At 48.6% G+C, this 20,201-nt stretch overlaps 2 protein-coding genes across 4 annotated transcripts; one reads left to right on the top strand and one right to left on the bottom strand.

The window, feature by feature from the left end:
• Nucleotides 1–4,070, bottom strand: LOC140134708 (aflatoxin B1 aldehyde reductase member 2-like). The gene is made up of 7 exons (XM_072155210.1): nt 3,790–4,070; nt 2,796–2,983; nt 2,415–2,519; nt 1,312–1,408; nt 1,071–1,170; nt 678–807; nt 1–292 (listed from the first exon to the last, which is right to left on the bottom strand). The coding sequence occupies exons 1-7, from the start codon at nt 4,058–4,060 to the stop codon at nt 131–133; spliced, it is 1,053 nt and encodes a 350-aa protein (XP_072011311.1). The 5' UTR covers nt 4,061–4,070; the 3' UTR covers nt 1–130.
• A 6,599-nt stretch (nt 4,071–10,669) lies between these two features.
• SLC66A1 (solute carrier family 66 member 1) lies at nt 10,670–17,627 on the top strand. 3 transcript variants are annotated; one of them, XR_011856376.1, is made up of 9 exons: nt 10,670–10,816; nt 13,395–13,570; nt 14,120–14,249; nt 15,147–15,234; nt 15,337–15,482; nt 15,795–15,887; nt 16,408–16,593; nt 16,853–16,983; nt 17,144–17,624. XR_011856376.1 is itself a non-coding variant. In XM_072155208.1 (8 exons), the coding sequence occupies exons 2-8, from the start codon at nt 13,404–13,406 to the stop codon at nt 16,931–16,933; spliced, it is 891 nt and encodes a 296-aa protein (XP_072011309.1). In that variant the 5' UTR covers nt 10,670–10,816; nt 13,395–13,403; the 3' UTR covers nt 16,934–17,627. The 3 variants fall into 3 exon arrangements, 1 of the variants encoding a protein (XP_072011309.1); XR_011856375.1 differs by having other exon boundaries at nt 17,080–17,624; XM_072155208.1 differs by having other exon boundaries at nt 16,853–17,627.
• The last annotated feature ends 2,574 nt before the right edge of the window (nt 17,628–20,201 follow it).

Below are 20,201 nucleotides of genomic sequence, written 5' to 3'. Positions count from 1 at the left end.
TTACACTTTTTTTTTTAATAAATCATTTACAAAAATTTGTTGCCATGTTTCATGTCTCTTCCAGCACACATCTGGAGAGGTGACAACCCTGAGTAGAAATCACAAGATATCACTCATCCTCAGAAACGTTCTAACGGAAATAGTTTGGACAGTCGTGGGCGACCAATTTCCAGGCTTCATCAAAGGCGGCGACTACAGGTGGAAGCAGCGGCCCACCCTCGGCGCCATCCAGGTTCTGCACCAGCTGCTCCTTACTGGACATCCCCAGGATCACAGCATCACCCTGACTGCCCTGAAAGAAGATAGATCAGGCTTTGTTACTGATCCTTTAGGGCGCGGTCACACGTTGCGTTTGCAAACGCAGACGCAGACCAAACCGCGCCCACCGGGGCGGTCCGCGGTCCAATCGCATCGGCGTTTCTCTATGCTTCTATGGAAATCGCCAATGCGATCGGACCGCGGACCGCCCCAGTCGGCGTGGTTTGGTCTGCGTCTGCGTACGCAACGTGGGATAGCGCCCTTAGGCCGCGTTCACACGTTGTGTTTAATAATAACATTGCCTGTTTACGTTTGTTAGCACATGCATTAATGCACACGAAAAAAAATTCAGCCCAAAATGCAACGTGTGAACGCACCCTCATCAGAGACAAACGTGCAGTACAGATCAGTGCACACACCTGTAGTTTGGAGTGGTGATACATCCAGCGGAGAGCAGCAGACGTCAGGCTGGGTCTATCCTCTCCGTACGCTTCCTGCAGCGCACTCTGCACCAAGTCAATAGCCTGGAAGTGATGCTTCTTCCAGTATCTGAAGAGTAGAGGAAGAAAAGGAAACCCTCCATTAGTGTGACAACTGCAAAAACATACCAATAATGATGGCACACATGGCATCTTTAAGCATGCTTTTTCAGTCCGTTTTTGAAAAGGCATCCGTTTTCATCCGGTTTTCCAAATTATCTTAATTAAAAACGGACAAAAAAAGGATGAGTTTCTAAAAAAACGCATGCGTTTTCTAATGGACTGAAAACGCATGACTAAAAACACCATCTGTGGCATCACCCTTAGACTCACCTGTTCCTGTATGTTTCCGCCCAATTGTTTCCAAAAAATCTGCTGGGCTCCTGCTCCTTCTCCTTGTCCTCATATTTGTATTTGCCGGTCAGCAGCCCCCCTGTAAGAGAAGACAGCGGCGGTCTTGAAGAAGCCATTATGCATGAAGATGGGTTGTGAATTCTGCAAAAAATAGTGGGAAACCAGTGCGGAGTAGATGAGCGCTGCCTATGGGGACTGACTTATTGTGCCACACACTCACCGGCCAATGGATTGTAGGCATAGAACCGAATTCCAAGTTGGCGCAGGCAGGGGAACAGCTCAGTCTCTACTTGTCTGGTAGTGGCGTTATACATTCCCTGCAGGGGAAATAGGTGTATTCTAGTGTCACCATATAATCACATCAATAACATTTATTTATTTTTGCTAAAGTGAGTCTCCCAGCACCAGAATTACTTAATTAAAACACAGTCATTGTGTTTGCACAGACATTTACATTACTCCAGAGCTGCATTCACTATTCTGCTGCTGGTGCAGTCACTGTGTACATACATGGCATTACTTATCCTGTACTGATCCTGAGCTACATCCTGTATTATACTCCAGAGCTGCACTCACTATACTGCTGCTGGTGCAGTCACTGTGTACATACATGACATTACTTATCCTGTACTGATCCTGAGTTACATCCTGTATTATACTCCAGAGCTGCACTCACTATTCTGCTGCTGGTGCAGTCACTGTGTACATACATGACATTACTTATCCTGTACTGATCCTGAGTTACATCCTGTATTATACTCCAGAGCTGCACTCACTATTCTGCTGCTGGTGCAGTCACTGTGTACATACATGACATTACTTATCCTGTACTGATCCTGAGTTACATCCTGTATTATACTCCAGAGCTGCACTCACTATTCTGCTGGTGCAGTCACTGTGTACATACATGACATTACTTATCCTGTACTGATCCTGAGTTACATCCTGTATTATACCCCAGAGCTGCACTCACTATTCTGCTGCTGGTGCAGTCACTGTGTACATACATGACATTACTTATCCTGTACTGATCCTGAGTTACATCCTGTATTATACTCCAGAGCTGCACTCACTATTCTGCTGCTGGTGCAGTCACTGTGTACATACATGACATTACTTATCCTGTACTGATCCTGAGTTACATCCTGTATTATACCCCAGAGCTGCACTCACTATTCTGCTGCTGGTGCAGTCACTGTGTACATACATGACATTACTTATCCTGTACTGATCCTGAGTTACATCCTGTATTATACACCACAGCTGCACTCACTTTTATGATCACAGTGAGCAAAATGTACACATACTGTACCCCTAGAGCACCTGGTAGACGGTCGGCAGCACCCAGTTCTTCTGTTTACAGATGCAGTAAATCTCCATCACCTCCCAGGACGCGTAGTTAGACAGACCCAGCTCCTTAAACTTTCCCTAAAAGAAGATAACAAAACTAGTAACGCACGACATAAGAAGGTTTCATATTATCTGTATGTTTTATTAACTTTTTGCATACTCCTGGTGAATAAAAAGCATCCATCCATGTTGTCACATATACAAGTGGAATCAGTCTACATAATCTTTGCTACATTTTATCAGTATAGAAAAAAAAATACACAGTAACTTTGTGATATGAAAACAAGCATTGACTCGCTACAGTGTAAAGTATGGTGGACAGGACACCAGCCTAAGCACAGGGATGTGCATTACCTCCTGGTACAGCTCCTGGCAGGCTGCCAGCGTCTCCTCCACAGGGTTCTGGTGGTCAGGGGCATGGAGATAGAAGAGTTGGACACTGGACGTGTTCAGCCGCTGCAGCGAGGTCTCCAACTGATGACGCACACTCTCCGGTTTTAGCGTCTTCCCTTCCCATGGATTCGCCTTAGTCGCCAACTTCACTGCCAGAACCGACAAAATATGGAATCAGCATCTAAAAACTGTGTTTTAATTCCGGACCCTTCACTTGCTATTCACAGCTGCAGCTTTGTTACTATTGTAACCAATGTCGTCAAGAGCTATCCACCAGAGTGGAATTTTCCAGTTTAACTGACAGCAAGCGGAGATCTTGAAATTGCATTTTTAAAACTGCAGTTTAGATAAACTAGTGCCTAATCTCTAAAAAGTGTAAAGTTCACAGAATTATAAGTTACTTATTCATCACGTCTCCAGCTCTGGCACAGGCTGTGGGTTATCATTTAGCAGCAGCACTCCGCTCCTCAGGATGTAATGACTGATGGCAACCACCAGGTGTGCACCTCCACCCCTTCTACAGGTGGACTGCAGGAAACAGGGGACCATAGAGCAATCAGTAGTTACCCGGATTCTTATCAGGTCCCAAGTTTCCACATATTGGACAGGAGTTATTCCTTAAATATGTGCCCAAGATAATTAAACAGTAGCCTGACTATGTGGCCCCCAGCTCTGATCCTCAGGGGACACCCTCCAAACGGGGATCTCATTCTCAAGTCTGTCCTCAGCTTAGAGATCCAATGCTCAGAGGCCCCCAGCACCTGCCTCTCCTTCTCTGTGTAGCCCTCGGCCAGGGGTCCAAATCCTCGGGGGCCGTCCTCTCTTCTCAGATAAATCACATGACATCCCTGAGCCGTCAATCAGCGCCTCCCTCCCAAATACCGATAGCTGATTGGCTACAGCTAAATCGAGATCGAGGCTTGCCCCGCACAGACCCCGGAAGTGTCCCCTTTACCTCCAGCAGCTAGGCCGAGCGCCCCCAGCACCCTCTCGGTCTCCCCGTCCGCGTACATGAAGGCGGTGTCCAGCTCGTTGTGGCCGCGCAGGAGGAACTCCTGCACCGCCGCCCCGCTGCCCGCAGTGTCCATGCGGCGCCCGAACTCCATGGTGCCCAGGACGGTGCCCGGGAGCGGGAGAGACCGAGACATGGCGGAGCGGAGCACAGCGACCGATACCGACTGCGCAGCGCACCGGAGAGACACTGACAGCATGGCAGCCCCGCGCATGCGCGAAGACCACCTGGTCTGACAGTCACATGACCCGATTTTCTTTGGTTGTTTATTAATTAATATGCAAATTACCTGTTAATAAAGTTTTATTTCACTTTTCAGATAGGTAAAAGTTCTTGGTCACTTATTACAATCATTGACATGACATGTCCCTCTACTTATCTTACAGGTTCATTATGCATTTACTCTACTCACATCCAAAGCTGTAGTCAGAAAACTGAAAATAGAAAACAATCAGCCCCAATCATTGTGTCCCTAATGTTTCTCTCCCTGGGGACATTAAAACAATAAAATTATATAGGTTACAGCCTCCCCCTCCTCCATTATACAGGTGCACAGCCTCCCCCTCCTCCATTATACAGGTGCACAGCCTCCCCCTCCTCCATTATACAGGTGCACAGCCTCCTCCTCCTCCATTATACAGGTGCACAGCCCCTCCTCCTCCATTATACAGGTGCACAGCCTCCTCCTCCATTATACAGGTGCACAGCCCCCTCCTCCTCCATTATACAGGTGCACAGTCCCTATTCCATTGTACAGGTGCGCAGCCTCCTCCTCCATTATACAGGTGTACATCCTCCTCCATTATACAGGTGCGCAGCCTCCTCCTCCATTATACAGGTGTACATCCTCCTCCATTATACAGGTGCGCAGCCTCCTCCTCCATTATACAGGTGTACATCCTCCTCCTCCTCCATTATACAGGTGCGCAGCCTCCTCCTCCATTATACAGGTGTACATCCTCCTCCATTATACAGGTGCGCAGCCTCCTCCTCCATTATACAGGTGTACATCCTCCTCCATTATACAGGTGCGCAGCCTCCTCCTCCATTATACAGGTGTACATCCTCCTCCATTATACAGGTGTACAGCCTCCCCCTCCTCAAGAATATAGGTGCACAGCTACTCCTTCTCCATTATACAGGTGTACAGCCTCCTCCTCAATTATACAGGTGCACAGCCTCCCCCTCCTCCATTATACAGGTGCACAGTCTCCTCCTCCATTATACAGGTGTACATCCTCCTCCATTATACAGGTGCGCAGCCTCCTCCTCCATTATACAGGTGTACATCCTCCTCCATTATACAGGTGCGCAGCCTCCTCCTCCATTATACAGGTGTACATCCTCCTCCTCCTCCATTATACAGGTGCGCAGCCTCCTCCTCCATTATACAGGTGTACATCCTCCTCCATTATACAGGTGCGCAGCCTCCTCCTCCATTATACAGGTGTACATCCTCCTCCATTATACAGGTGCGCAGCCTCCTCCTCCATTATACAGGTGTACATCCTCCTCCATTATACAGGTGTACAGCCTCCCCCTCCTCAAGAATATAGGTGCACAGCTACTCCTTCTCCATTATACAGGTGTACAGCCTCCTCCTCAATTATACAGGTGCACAGCCTCCCCCTCCTCCATTATACAGGTGCACAGTCTCCTCCTCCATTATACAGGTGCACAGCCCCTCCTCCTCCATTATACAGGTGCACAGCCTCCCCCTCCTCCATTATACAGGTGCACAGCCTCCTCCTCCTCCATTATACAGGTGCACAGCCCCTCCTCCTCCATTATACAGGTGCACAGCCTCCTCCTCCATTATACAGGTGCACAGCCCCCTCCTCCTCCATTATACAGGTGCACAGTCCCTATTCCATTGTACAGGTGCGCAGCCTCCTCCTCCATTATACAGGTGTACATCCTCCTCCATTATACAGGTGCGCAGCCTCCTCCTCCATTATACAGGTGTACATCCTCCTCCATTATACAGGTGCGCAGCCTCCTCCTCCATTATACAGGTGTACATCCTCCTCCTCCTCCATTATACAGGTGCGCAGCCTCCTCCTCCATTATACAGGTGTACATCCTCCTCCATTATACAGGTGCGCAGCCTCCTCCTCCATTATACAGGTGTACATCCTCCTCCATTATACAGGTGCGCAGCCTCCTCCTCCATTATACAGGTGTACATCCTCCTCCATTATACAGGTGTACAGCCTCCCCCTCCTCAAGAATATAGGTGCACAGCTACTCCTTCTCCATTATACAGGTGTACAGCCTCCTCCTCAATTATACAGGTGCACAGCCTCCCCCTCCTCCATTATACAGGTGCACAGTCTCCTCCTCCATTATACAGGTGCACAGCCCCTCCTCCTCCATTATACAGGTGCACAGCCTCCTCCTCCTCCATTATACAGGTGCACAGCCCCCTCCTCCTCCATTATACAGGTGCACAGTCCCTCCTCCATTGTACAGGTGCACAGCCTCCTCCACCATTATACAGGTGTACATCCTCCTCCATTATACAGGTGTACAGCCTCCCCCTCCTCAAGAATATAGGTGCACAGCTACTCCTCCATTATACAGGTGTACAGCCTCCTCCTCAATTATACAGGTGCACAGCCTCCCCCTCCTCCATTATACAGGTGCACAGCCTCCTCCTCCATTATGCAGGGTTACAGTCCCCTCCTCCTCCATTATACAGGTGCACAGCCGCCCCCTCCTCCATTATACAGGTGCACAGCCTCCTCCTCCTCCATTATACAGGTGCATAGCCTCCTCCTCCTCCATTATACAGGTGCACAGCCTCCCCTCCTCCATTATACACGTGCACAACCTCCCCCTCCCCTATTATGCAGGTGCACAGCCCCCTCCCCCATTATACAGATGTACAGCCTCCCCCTCCTCCATTATACAGGTGCACAGCCTCCCCCTCCTCCATTATACAGGTGTACAGCCCCCTCCTCCTCCATTATACAGGTGTACAGCCCCCTCCTCCTCCATTATACAGGTGCACAGCCCCCTCCTCCTCCATTATACATGTGTACAGCCTCCCCCACCTCCATTATAAAGGTGCACAGCCTCCCCCTCCTCAAGAATATAGGTGCACAGCTACTCCTCCATTATACAGGTGTACAGCCTCCTCCTCAATTATACAGGTGCACAGCCTCCCCCTCCTCCATTATACAGGTGCACAGCCTCCTCCTCCATTATGCAGGGTTACAGTCCCCTCCTCCTCCATTATACAGGTGCACAGCCGCCCCCTCCTCCATTATACAGGTGCACAGCCTCCTCCTCCTCCATTATACAGGTGCATAGCCTCCTCCACCTCCATTATACAGGTGCACAGCCTCCTCCTCCTCCATTATACAGGTGCACAGCCTCCCCTCCTCCATTATACACGTGCACAACCTCCCCCTCCCCTATTATGCAGGTGCACAGCCCCCTCCTCCATTATACAGGTGTACAGCCTCCCCCTCCTCCATTATACAGGTGCACAGCCTCCCCCTCCTCCATTATACAGGTGTACAGCCCCCTCCTCCTCCATTATACAGGTGCACAGCCCCTCCTCCTCCATTATACAGGTGTACAGCCCCCTCCTCCTCCATTATACAGGTGTACAGCCTCCCCCTCCTCCATTATACAGGTGTACAGCCTCCCCCTCCTCCATTATACAGGTGTACAGCCCCCTCCTCCTCCATTATACAGGTGCACAGCCCCTCCTCCTCCATTATACAGGTGTACAGCCTCCTCCTCCTCCATTATACAGGTGTACAGCCTCCCCCTCCTCCATTATACAGGTGCACAGCCTCCCCCTCCTCCATTATACAGGTGTACAGCCCCCTCCTCCTCCATTATACAGGTGTACAGCCCCCTCCTCCTCCATTATACAGGTGTACAGCCCCCTCCTCCTCCATTATACAGGTGTACAGCCCCCTCTTCCTCCATTATACAGGTGTACAGCCTCCCCCACCTCCATTATAAAGGTGCACAACCTCCCCCTCCTCCATTATACAGGTGCACAGCCCCCTCCTCCATTATACAGGTGCACAGCCCCCTCCTCCATTATACAGGTGCACAGCCCCTCCTCCTCCATTATACAGGTGCACAGCCTCCCCCTCCTCCATTATACAGGTGCACAGCCCCTTCCTCCTCCATTATACAGATGCACAGTCCCTCCTCCATTGTACAGGTGCGCAGCCTCCTCCTCCATTATACAGGTGTACATCCTCCTCCATTATACAGGTGCACAGCCTCCCCCTCCTCAAGAATACAGGTGGACAGCTCCTCCTTCTCTATTATACAGGTGTACAGCCTCCTCCTCAATTATGCAGGGTTACAGTCCCCTCCTCCTCAATTATACAGGTGCACAGCCTCCCCCTCCTCCATTATACAGGTGCACAGCCTCCTCCTCCATTATGCAGGGTTACAGTCCCCTCCTCCTCCATTATACAGGTGCACAGCCGCCCCCTCCTCCATTATACAGGTGCACAGCCTCCCCTCCTCCATTATACACGTGCACAACCTCCCCCTCCCCTATTATGCAGGTGCACAGCCCCCTCCTCCATTATACAGGTGTACAGCCTCCCCCTCCTCCATTATACAGGTGCACAGCCTCCCCCTCCTCCATTATACAGGTGTACAGCCCCCTCCTCCTCCATTATACAGGTGTACAGCCCCCTCCTCCTCCATTATACAGGTGTACAGCCCCCTCTTCCTCCATTATACAGGTGTACAGCCTCCCCCACCTCCATTATAAAGGTGCACAACCTCCCCCTCCTCCATTATACAGGTGCACAGCCCCCTCCTCCATTATACAGGTGCACAGACCCTCCTCCTCCATTATACAGGTGCACAGCCTCCTCCTCCTCCATTATACAGGTGCACAGCCCCTTCCTCCTCCATTATACAGGTGCACAGTCCCTCCTCCATTGTACCGGTGTGCAGCCTCCTCCTCCATTATACAGGTGTACATCCTCCTCGATTATACAGGTGCACAGCCTCTTCCTCCTCAAGAATACAGGTGCACAGCTCCTCCTTCTCCATTATACAGGTGTACAGCCTCCTCCTTAATTATACAGGTGCACAGCCTCCCCCTCCTCCATTATGCAGGTTTACAGTCCCCTCCTCCTCCATTATACAGGTGCACAGCCGCCACCCTCCTCCATTGTACAGGTGCAAAGCCCCCTCCTCCTCCATTATACAGGTGTACAGCCCCCTCCTCCTCCGTTATAAAGGTGAACAGCCTCCTCCTCCTCCATTATACAGGTGTACAGTCCCCTCCTCCTCCATTATACAGGTGTACAGCCTCCCCCTCCTCCATTATACAGGTGCACAGCCTCCCCCTCCTCCATTATACAGGTGTACAGCCCCCTCCTCCTCCATTATACAGGTGTACAGCCCCCTCCTCCTCCATTATACAGGTGTACATCCTCCTCCATTATACAGGTGCACAGCCTCCCCCTCCTCAAGAATACAGGTGCACAGCTCCTCCTTCTCCATTATACAGGTGTACAGCCTCCTCCTTAATTATACAGGTGCACAGCCCCCCCTCCTCCATTATACAGGTGCACAGCCTCCTCCTCCATTATGCAGGTTTACAGTCCCCTCCTCCTCCATTATACAGGTGCACAGCCGCCACCCTCCTCCATTATACAGGTGCAAAGCCCCCTCCTCCTCCATTATACAGGTGCACAGCCCCTCCTCCTCCATTATACAGGTGCACAGCCTCCTCCTCCATTATACAGGTGCACAGCCTCCTCCTCCATTATACAGGTGCACAGCCCCCTCCTTCTCCATTATACAGGTGCACAGTCCCTCCTCCATTGTACAGGTGCGCAGCCTCCTCCTCCATTATACAGGTGTACAGCCCCTTCCTCCTCCATTATACAGGTGCGCAGCCTCCTCCTCCGTTATAAAGGTGAACAGCCTCCTCCTCCTCCATTATACAGGTGTACAGTCCCCTCCTCCTCTATTATACAGGTGTACAGCCTCCCCCTCCTCCATTATACAGGTGCACAGCCCCCTCCTCCTCCGTTATAAAGGTGAACAGCCTCCTCCTCCTCCATTATACAGGTGTACAGTCCCCTCCTCCTCCATTATACAGGTGTACAGCCTCCCCCTCCTCCATTATACAGGTGCACAGCCCCCTCCTCCTCCATTATACAGGTGCACAGCCCCCTCCTCCTCCATTATACAGGTGCACAGCCCCCTCCTCCTCCATTATACAGGTGTACAGCCCCCTCCTCCTCCATTATACAGGTGTACAGCCTCCCCCTCCTCCATTATACAGGTGCACAGCCCCCTCCTCCTCCATTATACAGGTGTACAGCCCCCTCCTCCTCCATTATACAGGTGCACAGCCCCCTCCTCCTCCATTATACAGGTGTACAGCCCCCTCCTCCTCCATTATACAGGTGTACAGCCCCCTCCTCCTCCATTATACAGGTGCACAGCCCCCTCCTCCTCCATTATACAGGTGTACAGCCCCCTCCTCCTCCATTATACAGGTGTACAGTCCCCTCCTCCTCCATTATACAGGTGCACAGCCTCCACCTCCTTCATTATGCAGGTGCACAGGCCCCTCCCCCTCCATTATGCAGGTGCACAGCCCCCTCCTCCTCCATTATACAGGTGTACAGCCCCCACCCCCTCCTCCATTATACAGGTGCACAGCCTCCACCTCCTTCATTATGCAGATGCACAGGCCCCTCCCCCTCCATTATGCAGGTGCACAGCCCCCTCCTCCTCCATTATACAGGTGTACAGCCTCCTCCTCCTCCATTATACAGGGCTCAGTGTGACTTGCACGTCCCTCAGTATTACAGCAGGGGGCAGCACATACAATGGAATCACAGCTACTGGCGGAAGTGAATCCGGGGAGTGTCATGTGACTGCGGGTCATGTGATGTGAGGGCAGGGATTGTTGTGCTGGAGCAGACAGCAGGAGGAGGCGGCAGTGCGGAGCGGAGCTGTGAGTACAGGAGAGGGGGCGCTCACCCGGGACCCCCGGACAGGAGAGGGGGCGCTCACCCGGGGGTGTATGTGTATACGATGTGTCCGGGGGTCTCTGGGATGTAATGTATGTGTATATGATGTTCCCGGGGGTCTCTGGCATATCATGTATGTGTATATGATGTGCCCGGGGGTCTCTGGCATATAATGTATGTGTATATGATATGTCCGGGGGTCTCTGGGATGTAATGTATGTGTATATGATGTGCCCGGGGGTCTATGTGATGTAATGTATGTGTATATGATGTGTCCGGGGGTCTCTGGGATGTAATGTATGTGTATATGATGTGTCTGGGGGTCTCTGGGATGTAATGTATGTGTATATGATGTGCCCGGGGGTCTATGTGATGTAATGTATGTGTATATGATGTGTCCGTGGGTCTCTGGCATATAATGTATGTGTATATGATGTGTCTGGGGGTCTCTGGGATGTAATGTATGTGTATATGATGTGTCCGGGGGTCTCTGGGATATAATGTATGTGTATATGATGTGCCCGGGGGTCTCTGTGGTATAATGTATGTGTATATGATGTGTCCGGGGGTCTCTGGGATACAATGTATGTGTATATGATGTGTCCGGGGGTCTCTGGGATACAATGTATGTGTATATGATGTGCCCGGGGGTCTATGTGATGTAATGTATGTGTATATGATGTGCCCGGGGGTCTCTGGGATGTAATGTATGTGTATATGATGTGCCCGGGGGTCTCTGGGATGTAATGTATGTGTATATGATGTGCCCGGGGGTCTCTGGGATGTAATGTATGTGTATATGATGTGCCCGGGGGTCTCTGGGATGTAATGTATGTGTATATGATGTGCCCGGGGGTCTCTGGGATGTAATGTATGTGTATATGATGTGCCCGGGGGTCTCTGGGATGTAATGTATGTGTATATGATGTGCCCGGGGGTCTCTGGGATGTAATGTATGTGTATATGATGTGCCCGGGGGTCTCTGGGATGTAATGTATGTGTATATGATGTGCCCGGGGGTCTCTGGGATGTAATGTATGTGTATATGATGTGCCCGGGGGTCTCTGGGATGTAATGTATGTGTATATGATGTGCCCGGGGGTCTCTGGGATGTAATGTATGTGTATATGATGTGCCCGGGGGTCTCTGGGATGTAATGTATGTGTATATGATGTGCCCGGGGGTCTCTGGGATGTAATGTATGTGTATATGATGTGCCCGGGGGTCTCTGGGATGTAATGTATGTGTATATGATGTGCCCGGGGGTCTCTGGGATGTAATGTATGTGTATATGATGTGCCCGGGGGTCTCTGGGATGTAATGTATGTGTATATGATGTGCCCGGGGGTCTCTGGGATGTAATGTATGTGTATATGATGTGCCCGGGGGTCTCTGGGATGTAATGTATGTGTATATGATGTGCCCGGGGGTCTCTGGGATGTAATGTATGTGTATATGATGTGTCCGGGGGTCTCTGGGATGTAATGTATGTGTATATGATGTGTCCGGGGGTCTCTGTGCTACAATGTATATGATGGGTCCATACATTGTTTCTGCTTGTTATGTGGATATTTGGGGGAGGGGGAGTAGATCCTGCAGGATGTCCTGTACAGAACAGCTGTCAGATCACACATCAGGTGACGCCTGGGGGCAGAGGTCAGGTGTGAACACGTACGTGTAGCCGGGGTTTAGTTGATGTGTTTTTGTGTATCCCTCTCGCTGGGGATGACTGGGGCCCGGTACGGTCCAGGGGGAGGTTCTGATGTACAATGTACATATGGATCGGCTGTATGTATGTGCCCACATCCTGTGATCCTGAATATCCACATGTGGTACCTAGATAGGGGTAGATACTTGTTATTCCGTTCAGGGAGGGGCAGAGGTCGATCATAGCTGCTTCATTTTTCTGGTTATTAATTTTGGAGGTGACATGATGGTGTGAACGGGAAGAACGAGTTTCCGCGGATCCCTTCCATCTTCTCGGAATTCTCACTACACATGATAACATCGGCGACATTCCTCACGTATTACCCAGCGCATATTACCTGCTCCAGTCACAGATAAAGCTGCAATTGCATTTCTGCTAGTGTCGTGTGCAGTCATATAATCACATTCAGTTCTCAGGTTTTTCCCAAAAAAATTACTCTGGGTGAGACACTGGGATTTAGAGGGAAAGTAGCTCAATTATAACCGCAGCTTTGGCTGTGATTGGAGGATAAGTTATGATTTTACTGAGCTGTATTACATTTACACATATGTAACTGTGTCGCCCTATGATCTGTCCCGTGTCACCCATGTCTCCTCTCTGCTCATATGTAACTGTGTGACCCCTGACCTATCCCAGTGTCACCTGCTCCAGTCACAGATAAAACTGCATTCACATTTCTGCTAGTGCCGTGTGCAGTCACATAATCACATTCAGTTCTCAGGTTTTTCCCAAAAAAATTACTCGGTGAGACACTGGGATTTAGAGGGAAAGTAGCTCAATTGTAACCGCAGCTTTGGATGCGATTGGAGGATAAGTTCTGAGCTGTATTACATTTACTATCTATTTTATTTTAGGGGTGCAGCATGTTCAGTGTGGGGAGCCCTTCTCCACCCAAGAACTTTTCGGACTGCGCCAATGGCACGGCCTGGGTGTGGAACGTGTTCAATGAGTGCGCGGCAGACGGCTGGGACCTCGCCAGCGTCATCCTGGGCCTCTTCTCCATCTTGTGTTTTGTGGCTGCTTCCTTCCCGTGAGTACATCTTCCCTCTCCCGGGGGTCAGCTCTTCCCCCACGTGCGGAGGATGCGGGGTTTGTGCTGACGACATGCCTGACTCATGTGCTGAGGTGACGATTGTCAGACCACAGACGCGTCCTGCACACACACTGACCCGTGACACGACTTCTCCAAGATGCCGAGGCTGCAGGATGCTAATCTCATGTGCAGGAATACAATACCAGTGCCACAGTGCAGACTGACACTCAATGGCAATGCTAATGAATAAGGGGAAATCCTCTGGGTCTGTGTGGCCCCCTGCTGCTTCTGTATTGTGATGATAAAAGGGACTCGCCCGTCTTGTAGGATGTAGATTGCGGGGGGAGGGGGGAAATACTGGTCCAGCTGCTTGTGAGTCCTACACATAAATTACATAGATCCAGAAGTGACCGGACCCGTATTACTACTCACAGATCCTGTTTGTCTCCCTAAATCCTGTACAAATTTATGTCATTCAGGGTCTGTGGAAAGATGGGTGAACCGGTCCCCACCCCATTGTCACTCAGTATCTGATTCTTTTTTCAGACAATATTACAAATCCTGTAAGACGGGGAACATGGACCAGGCGCTGTCCATCTGGTTCCTGATGGGGTGGCTGGCGGGAGACTCCTGTAACTTTGTGGGGGCTTTTCTGTCCCATCAGCTGCCCATACAGGTAATGTCTGCTCATGTCTCCTCATCATATGTAACCGTGTCACCCTTGACCTTTCCCGTGTCACCTGTGTATCCTCTCTGCTCATTTGTAACTTTGTAATTGCGTAATATGTCCCCTCTTCCCATATGTAACTGTGTCACCCATGACTTTTCCCCTGCGTCACCCATGTTTCCTCTCTTCTTCACCCGTGCCACCCCTGACCTTTCCCCTGAGTCACATGTGTCCTCTCTTCTCAATTGTAACTTTGTCATTGTGTGATATATCCCTTCTTCCCATATGTAACTCTGTGACCCCATGACCTATCCCCTATATCACCCTTTTCTCTCATATGTAACTCTGTGACCCCTGACCTATCCCCTATATCACCCTTTTCTCTCATATGTAACTCTGTGACCCCTGACCTATCCCCTATATCACCCTTTTCTCTCATATGTAACTCTGTGACCCCTGACCTATCCCCTATATCACCCTTTTCTCTCATATGTAACTGTGACCCCATGACCTATCCCCTATATCACCCTTTTCTCTCATATGTAACTCTGTGACCCCTGACCTATCCCCTATATCACCCTTTTCTCTCATATGTAACTCTGTGACCCCATGACCTATCCCCTATATCACCCTTTTCTCTCATATGTAACTCTGTGACCCCTGACCTATCCCCTATATCACCCTTTTCTCTCATATGTAACTCTGTGACCCCATGACCTATCCCCTATATCACCCTTTTCTCTCATATGTAACTCTGTGACCCCATGACCTATCCCCTATATCACCCTTTTCTCTCATATGTAACTCTGTGACCCCTGACCTATCCACAGTGTTACCTGTGTCTCATTTCTTGTCATATATAACTGTGTGACCCCTGACGTCACCCGTGTCACCTCTCTTCCATAGACGTACACTGCAGTGTATTACGTGCTGGCGGACCTCTTCATGTGCGCTCTCTATGTGTACTACAAGTACCGGAACCAGGGGTCCAGAGGTGAGTAATATGGGTGCTACATGTTTAAAGGGGAAGTCTCCCCCCTAGGCAGTGATGATGATGATGATGCGATTACCATGTTTGTCCTTCCTCCATGCGCAGCGACTCTCAGTATAAACGCAGTCTGTGGATTCGCTCTCTTTGGTTCTGTCGCTCTGCTGCCGGTGCTGAGGAGTTCAGGTCCGGCCGCGGCAGACGTCTCCACCGTAGTCAGAACCAGACATCTGCTCTCCACCGACGACAGCGAGGTGAGTGCTGGATAAAAGCAAGATACTTAAAGGGGCTTTCCACCAAATACATATGCGTCAGATGGGTGCAGGTCTGGACCCCACTGGTCACATAATTCAGCCTCTGGTGATAGGACAGTTCTGTCCTCTGCTTAGTGGTCAGGTTATGTTACTGCAGCTCTGCTCCCATTTATTTGAATTGACACAAAGCTGCAGTTACCTGACCCGGCCACCACGTGGTGACAAGAGCTGTTTATTGTTGCTTCTGACTTCCTTCGTGTTGGACCCTCACAAAGTTAAAGGGGTGATCGTATTGATACTTGTATATTTCAGCCTTTTACCACCCAGGAAATCATCGGATGTGCGATCGGATCAGTCTCCTCCATGTTCTACCTCTGCTCCCGGCTTCCTCAGATCGTCACTAATGTAAGAAGATGGGGGGGACTATACATTTATAGTCCAAGAGAATCCTTCTTGTGGATTCCATAGATTAAAGTTAATAATTATAGGTTATACTAACTTCTGTTTTCAAGACCTCTGCTTGCTGGCAGTAAATAGGAATTTTCTTGTTACTATGGGAAAAATTAAAAACAGGAAACAAATTCAAATGGCTGTGACTGCTCACTGCAGAGGGTTTGTTATAATTGTATCAAGTCATGAGAACTCCAGTTCTGTACATTTTACCTGCACTGATACATTGTCACAAGGGAACTATTGGTGCTTCTTATCTCACAGAGGACACAACTGAGGGTTTGTTACAGTGTAATAAGTATAAGAGCAGGACAGGTTGCAGCCTCTGAATGTAAACAAGATTATCTCCACTCACTGACAGCAAGCAGAGATTGCACATTTTAGTAATAAGTCAAGTTTCAGAACTTTTCATTGGGCGGCAATGATCCTTATACTGATGTAATCAGAGACTCCTCTTCTATCTGTCTTTGTGTAGTTTCGGAGAAGATCCACGGAGGGTCTTGCGTTGTCCCTCTTCTTCATGGTCATTTTGGGTAACCTGACGTACGGTCTCAGCATTCTCCTGAAGAATCCGGACCAGGGCCAGTCCGAGGCCGACTACATCGAGCACCACCTGCCTTGGCTGATCGGGAGTCTGGGGGTCATGAGTCTGGATGTTATTGTATCCTTTGTTCTATCTGCAGGGGGCACTTACCTGGGTTGCTACATACCTAAAGTTTGGTGACCACTGCTGTACCATATCTTTCCTTTATCTTCCCAAACACGTTCCTCTCTCTGCCACTAGAGGGCGATCTATATAAGAGCAGCACAAAGAGCGCCATCTAGTGGATCTAATTGAAATAGCAAAAGTTCTAATTTTTTCTAAAGTTCTATGAAAAATGTATCAAATTTTCATTCTTTATTTCTTAACATCTGAGCAGATAATCTCCCAGTTCTTTATATTTGGTGCTAAAGGATCAAGAGACACTATAGTGGAAGAAAGTGATCCGCTGCTGCCATAGCTCCACCTCCTGAAAGGATCGGCATATATAACTCCACCCCCAGGGAGGATCGAGATTATATAACTCCACCCCCAGGGAGGATCGAGATTATATAACTCCACCTCCAGGGAGGATCGGGATTATATAACTCCACCCCCAGGGAGGATTGGGAGATATAGCTCCACCCCCAGGGAGGATCGGGATATATATAACTCCACCCCCAGGGAGGATTGGGAGATATAGCTCCACCCCCAGGGAGGATCGGGCAATTTCCATGGTTCCAGCCTAAAAGACATCACCTCCCTTTACTAGACTTTTAACCCGTTCACTGTCACATTCGCTGGAGCCTCCAGTTCGAAAAACTTAAGCAATTTCTTTAACTTAATTATGGACGTTTTATAACAAAGTTAGTTATAAATATTTTTTTTTTTAATATATGTTGGGATATTGACCTCTGAGGTCACAAGGGATATTTAGTCTTAATAACATTTTATGGATCTATGGGACGACCTTGTTAAAGGGAAAGTGACTATTTTATGCGATGCTGCTCCTCACCAGGACGCTAATTATGGTTCATTTAAAGGGATTTAATCTTAATTAAAATGAAAAAAAAAAAAACTAAATTATGAAAACAATGTGTAACATACAGGTTGTAATAAATTAACATTTACAATGAAATCGCTGAATGGATCTACTGATACAAATCCTGTGAATTCTGTTCCATAGACCTGTGTTCAGACGTGGAGTAAATACTGGCATAAACCTTGACGTACCGGGACATAGTTTTCTGTGATTTTGTATTTCATTCCCCATTTTTAAAATTCCGTAACGTTTATTTTTTCGTTTACAAAGCCTTATGGGGGCTTGTTTTTTGCCTAAGAATCTGTATTTCCTAGTGCCGGCGTTTCATATTTTTGCCGGTTATTTGGGAGCTGGAAAAAAAGATCCAAAAGCAATTAAATTATAGGGGGAAAAAACGCATTTGCGCCATTTTCTTGTGGACACAGTTTTTACGTCTTTCATTGTGCACAACAAATGACGCCTCTACTTTATTCCTTGGGGCGGTACAATCGTAAGAAAACTAATTTTATATAAGTTTTAAAGGGCATCTACCACCAGGATGAAGGTGTGTATGCAAATGAGCCTGAGGGGCTCCATTAACAACTATGGAGCCCCTCAGGCTCATTTGCATACAAACCTCCATCCTGGTGGTAGATGCCCTTTAAAAAAATTAAAACCTTTTGTACAAAACCTTTTCAGGCACCAATAACTTTTTCACACAACCTGTGAAAGGGGATTTTGCAGGACACAATGAGGTTTTCATTGCTAAAATTTTGGGGACTGTACGACCTTATGATCAATTTTTATTACATTTATGTGTTGCAAAGTGGAAAAAAAATGGTGTTTTGGACATTTGGGCGCGATTTTCTGTTACAGATTCAACCACAGGATTAAGTTTTTATATTTTGGTGGATCTGAACTTTTGGGAGGTGGCAATATCAGACATGTTTATGATTGTATTTGTTTATTTAATTTTTATATCCTTTCTCAGGATTACTTTTTTTTTTTCTAAGATTTAGGTATTTACCTGCTTTTGGTGGTAATTGTTGGCATAATGCGACCAATGCCCTTGTTATATGAAGAAGGCTCAGCCCTTGAGCCCTTTGCATACACCCTTAACAACATTATGACGTACATGTATGTCATACTATGTTAAGGGGTTAAAGGGAACCGGTCGCCAGATTTTCCTCTATTAATCTACTCACCTGTTTACCTTTAAATGACACCTGTCATCAGGTCTCTGCCACTAGTCTTGTCACCTCTACCTGTTGGAGCAGCTCACAAGGATCCCATCCCAGCCTTTATCTAGTTATTTCATACATTATTCATTGTAAAATCATCTATTCTTTATCATGTAAATGAGGCTGGTCACATGGTCAGAGGCAGTGATGTCACACCTGTTACCCCTCCCCTCTCCTCCCCCTGCTCATGTCTGTGTGAAATGTACACTCACCAGCCACTTTATTAGGTACACCATGCTAGTAACGGGTTGGACCCCCTTTTGCCTTCAGAACTGCCTCAATTCTTCGTGGCATAGATTCAACAAGGTGCTGGAAGCTCCTCAGAGATTTTGGTCCATATTGACATGATGGCATCACACAGTTGCCGCAGATTTGTCGGCTGCACATCCATGATGCGAATCTCCCGTTCCACCACATCCCAAAGATGTTCTATTGGATTGAGATCTGGTGACTGTGGAGGCCATTTGAGTCCAGTGACCTCATTGTCATGTTCAAGAAACCAGTCTGAGATGATTCCAGCTTTATGACATGGCGCATTATCCTGCTGAAAGTAGCCATCAGATGTTACAGGGTACATTGTGGTCATAAAGGGATGGACATGGTCAGCAACAATACTCAGGTAGGCTGTGGCGTTGTACCAAGGGGCCCAAAGAGTGCCAAGAAAATATTCCCCACACCATGACACCACCACCACCAGCCTGAACCGTTGATACAAGGCAGGATGGATCCATGCTTTCATGTTGTTGACGCCAAATTCTGACCCTACCATCCGAATGTCGCAACAGAAATCGAGACTCATCAGACCAGGCAACGTTTTTCCAATCTTCTACTGTCCAATTTCGATGAGCTTGTGCAAATTGTAGCCTCAGTTTCCTGTTCTTAGCTGAAAGGAGTGGCACCCGGTGTGGTCTTCTGCTGCTGTAGCCCATCTGCCTCAAAGTTCGACGTACTGTGCGTTCAGAGATGCTCTTCTGTCTACCTTGGTTGTAACGGGTGGCGATTTGAGTCACTGTTGCCTTTCTATCAGCTCAAACCAGTCTGCCCATTCTCCTCTGACTTCTGGCACCAACAAGGCATTTCCGCCCACAGAACTGCCGCTCACTGGATGTTTTTTCTTTTTCGGACCATTCTCTGTAAACCCTAGAGATGGTTGTGCGTGAAAATCCCAGTAGATCAGCAGTTTCTGAAATACTCAGACCAGCCCTTCTGGCACCAACAACCATGCCACGTTCAAAGGCATCAAATCACCTTTCTTCCCCATACTGATGCTCGGTTTGAACTGCAGGAGATTGTCTTGACCATGTCTACATGCCTAAATGCACTGAGTTGCCGCCATGTGATTGGCTGATTAGAAATTAAGTGTTAACGAGCAGTTGGACAGGTGTACCTAATAAAGTGGCCGGTGAGTGTATAGTAAAGCATGGCTAGTGTGTGTGCTGCATCTTCTGACATGCTGCATCCTCCTAATATACAGGTGAGAGACATAG

The sequence above is a fragment of the Engystomops pustulosus genome, chromosome 6 (genome assembly GCF_040894005.1).
Source record: "Engystomops pustulosus chromosome 6, aEngPut4.maternal, whole genome shotgun sequence".
Taxonomy (NCBI): Eukaryota; Metazoa; Chordata; class Amphibia; order Anura; family Leptodactylidae; genus Engystomops; species Engystomops pustulosus.
This window is presented reverse-complemented; position numbering and strand designations above follow the sequence as displayed.

Excerpts from the sequence above, each read along its gene's own strand:
- LOC140134708 (XM_072155210.1), bottom strand. The coding sequence starts at position 4,060 with ATGCGCGGGGCTGCCATGCTGTCAGTGTCTCTCCGGTGCGCTGCGCAG. Across the intron at positions 1,409-2,414 it reads TGCTGCCGACCGTCTACCAG|GGAATGTATAACGCCACTAC; the intron begins GTGCTCTAGGGG and ends TTTCCCCTGCAG. Across the intron at positions 808-1,070 it reads GCGGAAACATACAGGAACAG|ATACTGGAAGAAGCATCACT; the intron begins GTGAGTCTAAGG and ends TCTACTCTTCAG.
- SLC66A1 (XM_072155208.1), top strand. The coding sequence starts at position 13,404 with ATGTTCAGTGTGGGGAGCCCTTCTCCACCCAAGAACTTTTCGGACTGC. Across the intron at positions 15,235-15,336 it reads CCGGAACCAGGGGTCCAGAG|CGACTCTCAGTATAAACGCA; the intron begins GTGAGTAATATG and ends CTCCATGCGCAG. Across the intron at positions 16,594-16,852 it reads TCATGAGTCTGGATGTTATT|ATAATCTCCCAGTTCTTTAT; the intron begins GTATCCTTTGTT and ends ACATCTGAGCAG.